This window comes from Anarrhichthys ocellatus, unplaced genomic scaffold, assembly GCF_004355925.1.
Source record: "Anarrhichthys ocellatus isolate YVR2014 unplaced genomic scaffold, GSC_Weel_1.0 scaffold3315, whole genome shotgun sequence".
Classification (NCBI taxonomy): Eukaryota; Metazoa; Chordata; class Actinopteri; order Perciformes; family Anarhichadidae; genus Anarrhichthys; species Anarrhichthys ocellatus.
The window spans coordinates 1-5,889 of NW_022283289.1; the positions used below are offsets into that span (position 1 = coordinate 1).

Sequence of the window (5,889 nt, forward strand, 5' to 3'; positions counted from 1 at the left end):
GGATACACAGGATGTACTGCACTTATTCCAAAACTATTTTCCTTTATTCCATTTTAATTTCTATTTCCATTCTTGATCTTTTTGCTGTGTTGCGTTGTGCTACAAGAGCAGTACAAGAGTGCACTGGACGGGGTGGGGGACAAGGATGAGCGACTGTGTGTGTGTCTGTCCTGAGCCCCTCCCACCTCCTGTATAAAGGCTCCCAGTCTGGTGTGTAGGAGCTATTAGCAGAGTGACACAGCTGCCTCACAGAACCAGTGGCAATTTCAAGAGAACTGTGGAGTACTATTTTACAGCTGATTGATCTTTCCCATCCATCTGATATTTGTCAAAGAATTACAGGTATGTTTTAAATAAATGAACGATAAGTGCAAATAACTTGGCTTTTGGACTCTTGTGTAAGCAAGTACCAGTGTGGCACATATAGGAATACTGTATGAGGGAGTTTTACATGCACTGAGGGACAAGAGGAAATCCATGAAGTTAAATATCAATTCATGGCATAAATAAATAACTAACATGTTTTCTCTACTCTCCACAGGAGTCAAAATGCAATTGATCTTCCAGTCCTTTCTCTCGTGCTGTCTGCTGGCGACAGTAGCACACTGTGTGGAGCTTCAAGTGAATCCGGAGTTGAAAGAAATGTGCGTTAACTGAGTAATCCAGTCAACAATCAAAATGTTTTCATTTGATATAAGATGTGACAGTCTGCCAAGTCTGTGACAGCTGTCTGCTGAATTATCTACCTAAGACTAACTAAGAGTTTTGTTTCCCTCTCCCAGGCGAAGCATATGGCTCGGGAGCAGATTGAGACGGGATCTTGACAGTGTATCAGTAGAGAAGACAGCAGAGTCTGAGAACTTTGTCAGACCAGAAGATATCAGGGATACTTTGCTGCCACATTCCAGGTAAGACATTCACCATGCTATCTTGAAAGTCTGCAAACTGTCTCCATTTGGCCATCATACAGTGGGTACGGAAAGTATTCAGACCCCTTTAAATTTTTCACTCTTTGTTTCATTTCAGCCATTTGCTAAAATCAAAAAAGTTCATTTTATTTCTCATTAATGTACACTCAGCACCCCATCTTGACAGAAAAAACAAATGTAGAAATTTTTGCAAATTTATTAAAAAAGAAAAACTGAAATATCACATGGTCATAAGTATTCAGACCCTTTCCTCAGTATTGAGTAGAAGCACCCTTTTGAGCTAGTACAGCCATGAGTCTTCTTGGGAATGATGCAACAAGTTTTTCACACCTGGATTTGGGGATCCTCTGCCATTCTTCCTTGCAGATCCTCTCCAGTTCCATCAGGTTGGATGGTGAACGTTGGTGGACAGCCATTTTCAGGTCTCTCCAGAGATGCTCAATTGGGTTTAGGTCAGGGCTCTGGCTGGGCCAGTCAAGAATGGTCACAGAGTTGTTCCGAAGCCACTCCTTTGTTATTTTAGCTGTGTCCTTAGGGTCATTGTCTTGTTGGAAGGTGAACCTTCGGCCCAGTCTGAGGTCCAGAGCACTCTGGAAGAGGTTTTCTTCCAGGATATCTCTGTACTTGGCCGCATTCATCTTTCCTTCAATTGCAACCAGTCGTCCTGTCCCTGCAGCTGAAAAACACCCCCATAGCATGATGCTGCCACCACCATGTTTCACTGTTGGGATTGTATTGGGCAGGTGATGAGCAGTGCCTGGTTTTCTCCACACATACCGCTTAGAATTAACGCCAAAAAGTTCAATCTTGGTCTCATCAGACCAGAGAATCTTATTTCTCATAGTCTGGGAGTCCTTCATGTGCTTTTTGGCAAACTCTATGCGGGCTTTCGTATGTCTTGCACTGAGGAGAGGCTTCCGTCGGGCCACTCTGCCATAAAGCCCCGACTGGTGGAGGGCTGCAGTGATAGTTGACTTTGTGGAACTTTCTCCCATCTCCCTACTGCATCTCTGGAGCTCAGCCACAGTGATCTTTGGGTTCTTCTTTACCTCTCTCACCAAGGCTCTTCTTCCACGATTGCTCAGTTTGGCTGGACGGCCAGGTCTAGGAAGAGTTCTGGTCGTCCCAAACTTCTTCCATTTAAGGATTATGGAGGCCACTGTGCTCTTAGGAACCTTGAGTGCTGCAGAAGTTCTTTTGTAACCTTGCCCAGATCTGTGCCTTGCCACAATTCTGTCTCTGAGCTCCTTGGGCAGTTCCTTCGACCTCATGATTCTCATTTGCTCTGACATGCACTGTGAGCTGTAAGGTCTTATATAGACAGGTGTGTGCCTTTCCTAATCAAGTCCAATCAGTTTAATTAAACACAGCTGGACTCCAATGAAGGAGTAGAACCATCTCAAGGAGGATCAGAAGAAATGGACAGCATGTGAGTTAAATATGAGTGTCACAGCAAAGGGTCTGAATACTTATGACCATGTGATATTTCAGTTTTTCTTTTTTAATAAATTTGCAAAAATTTCTACATTTCTGTTTTTTTCTGTCAAGATGGGGTGCTGAGTGTACATTAATGAGAAATAAAATGAACTTTTTTGATTTTAGCATATGGCTGCAATGAAACAAAGAGTGAAAAATTGAAAGGGGTCTGAATACTTTCCGTACCCACTGTATATATTTTTTGTCATAGAAAAGGAAGACTCAATTTAAGCAGAGAATACTCAGCCATTGACAACTCAGGACTGAACAGCATGGATTAATATTCTCTCCTTCTCCCTCTGTCCTCCAGCACTGACATCAATGTCCGAACCAAGAGGTCTAAACACTCAGGCAATCAGTCAAGAAGACAAGGTTGTTCGCTGGGCACCTGTGCAGTGCATGACCTCGCGCACCGCCTGCACCAGCTCGGTAACAAGTTGAAGATCGGGAGTGCCCCTGTCGACAAGTTCAGCCCACAGGGAAAGCCGCCACACTAGAATAATACTATAATTTACTGTCACTTAAAGAAGTGTATTGATAACAACAGTTATCAACAGTTGATTTACTGGATATAAGGTATCGACTGACTGGAAAAAACTTGCAGAAATGGTAGATTAAATATATGGAATAGCAACTGATGCAGAATATTTCCATCAGTATTATGTTCAGCAGGTTATATAATCATATACTACTTCTCTATACTTGCTGCCCTCTTTTTTCAGTATAATAATTTTGATTTATCAGAAGGATTTCTGCCAGGGACACTTCTGTCATCTTTCACCGCAAATCAACTACTTGTCAAATATGCCACCTGTACAAAAAAACACTAGTTGTATTAAAGTACACTACACAAATATATATTTTACCTGACTGTATCACAAAGCTGCTCCAACTGCAACATTAAAATGATCAGGGGTTATTTCATGGACTCACATAATTGTATGCGCTTTTTAAAGCAACTTCATATAATGCTTCAATCTTCTGGTAAGTGACAAAAGGTTATAAAAAAAATCAACATTGGTGCTGTCTAAGACAATAGTTTGTGTTTTAAAATAGCTCTTTCAAGCTGAACATGGCTGTGTTTTGACATACAGTACAATGTGCAGGACAGGATAAATTCATGGGATTAGTGCAAAATATTGAAATTTATGAAAATAGGAAAAGCTGTCACAAGGAATAGCACATGGAAACCAGTACTCTAGCTAATTTTGAGAGAACTGCAAAAACTACAACAGCAGAAACTTAAAGCAATTTCCACTGCGTTCTCTCTCACTCTTCTGCTCTTTTCTCAACTCCTCTAGTTTTCTTTGTCTCTCTTTCTCTCTGTCCCACTTACTGTTTTTGTTTGCTGGTAAACGGAAGATGCAGATGTAGTCAAAATAGTTGAACCAGAGCCAAAACATGAAGAAATGCAGTGTTTGCATAATAGTGTTTGTAATTACACAAGAATGATAGGAAAGTCATGGGACATAACACAACACACATTTCAAGGTGACACACATTATAGGCATTCTAATAATTATGAATCACCTGTCAGATTTGTGCTTTTAGGATTGACACACTGTTTGCTGGCACACCTGGCATCAGTTGCTCAGGTTTCCTGCCACACGTACCTGCTCTTACGAATACAAGGACCAACAAAAACTGTCATCCGACAGCAACTTCATGGAGGACAAACAAAATATTTCTATATAAGGAGCTAAAAAGCAACAGCAGTATTGTGTTGTCATGATTTCACAATCTCCTGTTGTAAACTAAACTAAGGAGAAAACGTATCTGCTGGAGGCAATTATCACTACAAAGTGCTTACAAAACATTTGCTGGTTTACAGCACATGTGTTTGACATTTATGTATTCTTTGCGTTGGGTCACATGAGATATAAATACACTCCGGAAGGTTCTGCACCGGGGACTAAAAACAACACGATATGAATAATAGAATGCTGATATGCCAGAGTGGAATGTCATGTGTTAAGTATTTCTATAAAGTTATGTTGAAAGAGCCCACGGGAGGGTTTTTCCCCTTCATTGAAACTGAAACAAAAATCCAAACTGAAAGCATTACTTAGAGCAATCCCAAAAACTCTAATTGACACTATACCTTGTGGAAGTTTCTGCAGTGGAATTTCTACACTGATAAAACCGAATGTTTCTTCTCTGGTATTTACAGAATTGCACACACTGACTGAAGGGGCGTATGATTTCAATCTTTTGGGCATCACATGCTCAGTGTTTCTGAGGTATAGGTTATCTCTTCTCAACAATATGCCCATCTCAGACACAGACCGATCTAGCTGTTAGCTATGAAGGTTGTGATAAACAAAAACGTGTGATCTCCGTAACGCGTTATTTGTGATAGTACTTTCTGTGTATGTTTCCCCTCTTAGGGGCTTATTATCCACATCTGCCTCATGAGCCGCACCGACCGGTGGTGGTTTCCAGCCTTACAGACCAATCATGAGTAAAAGTCAAAGAAAGAAATATCCTTTTTTTCTGAGTTACTTTGACTTATTTAGCTTTAACTCTTGGTGTAAAACTTCTTCAGGTTTAGAGTGACTCACTGTACTGACCATCCCATAAAGTCCAATAATGTGAGAGGGTGAGACGTAGAGGCAGACTTGATGACTCTCTTGTTTTTCTTCAATAGATTGGGTATGCATTCCTGAGGTAAAAATTGAAGTCGTATTAGTTATAATTTATAATAGCACAAAATCAGCAGGACTATTTTAAAAAAAATGTCTAAGCCAATATTGTTCGTATGTCTTAGATTGTTGTTCAAGTTCATTTTCTGACTCTAGATTCATTTTGAGTTAAATTGTAAAATTCCATTTATCATTTATCCAAATATCAAAATAAATGGTAAGTCCGGGGTCAAATATTTGCCTTGTACAAACAGATACATTGAATATATTGTGTTTACAGTTGGGCATACTTACTATATTTAATCAGTTACTCAATGCTTGTCTTTTTCCAAATCTCACATTCATCATCCAGTGTGCTTTCAAAGCTAACATGGAACTTCACTGTGTCAGGGAGTGCCCTGAAAAGCAGACTGTGGAAACATTCCTTAAATTCTATTTTATACAATTAGCCAGTTAAATTGAAAGGAACGATGACAAAAACTATTTCTAACTGACCTTATTAAAGTTCAAATATCACAAGATGAATGTTCAAACTTTTTCTTTTGTGAGTATTTATATTTATAATACCCTTCCCCCTATAGCAAGCAGTCAGTTGAGATGAACACATAGTATTTTTACTGGGACATTGTGTAGTACAGTATGGGACTTACATAACTGATGACCATTGATTTGTTGCCATTTTATCCACATACTGAAATATAACAAATAAAACATTTTCTGAGAACTGTAGAACTTTGTTGATGCATCGTTTATACTGAGCCGTGAAAAAGTTAATGTTTTGACTCAGTGAACACAGGATACACAGGATGTACTGCACTTATTCCAAAACTATTTTCCTTTAT

At 39.6% G+C, this 5,889-nt stretch overlaps 1 protein-coding gene across 1 annotated transcript; it reads left to right on the plus strand.

The window, feature by feature from the left end:
• Positions 1-229: 229 nt before the first annotated feature.
• Positions 230-5,644, plus strand: LOC116378885 (ADM-like). Its single transcript, XM_031840791.1, has 4 exons — positions 230-342; positions 542-644; positions 783-908; positions 2,716-5,644. Exons 2-4 carry the CDS (start codon positions 550-552, stop codon positions 2,900-2,902), a joined length of 408 nt encoding a protein of 135 aa, XP_031696651.1. The 5' UTR covers positions 230-342; positions 542-549; the 3' UTR covers positions 2,903-5,644.
• Positions 5,645-5,889: the final 245 nt, after the last annotated feature.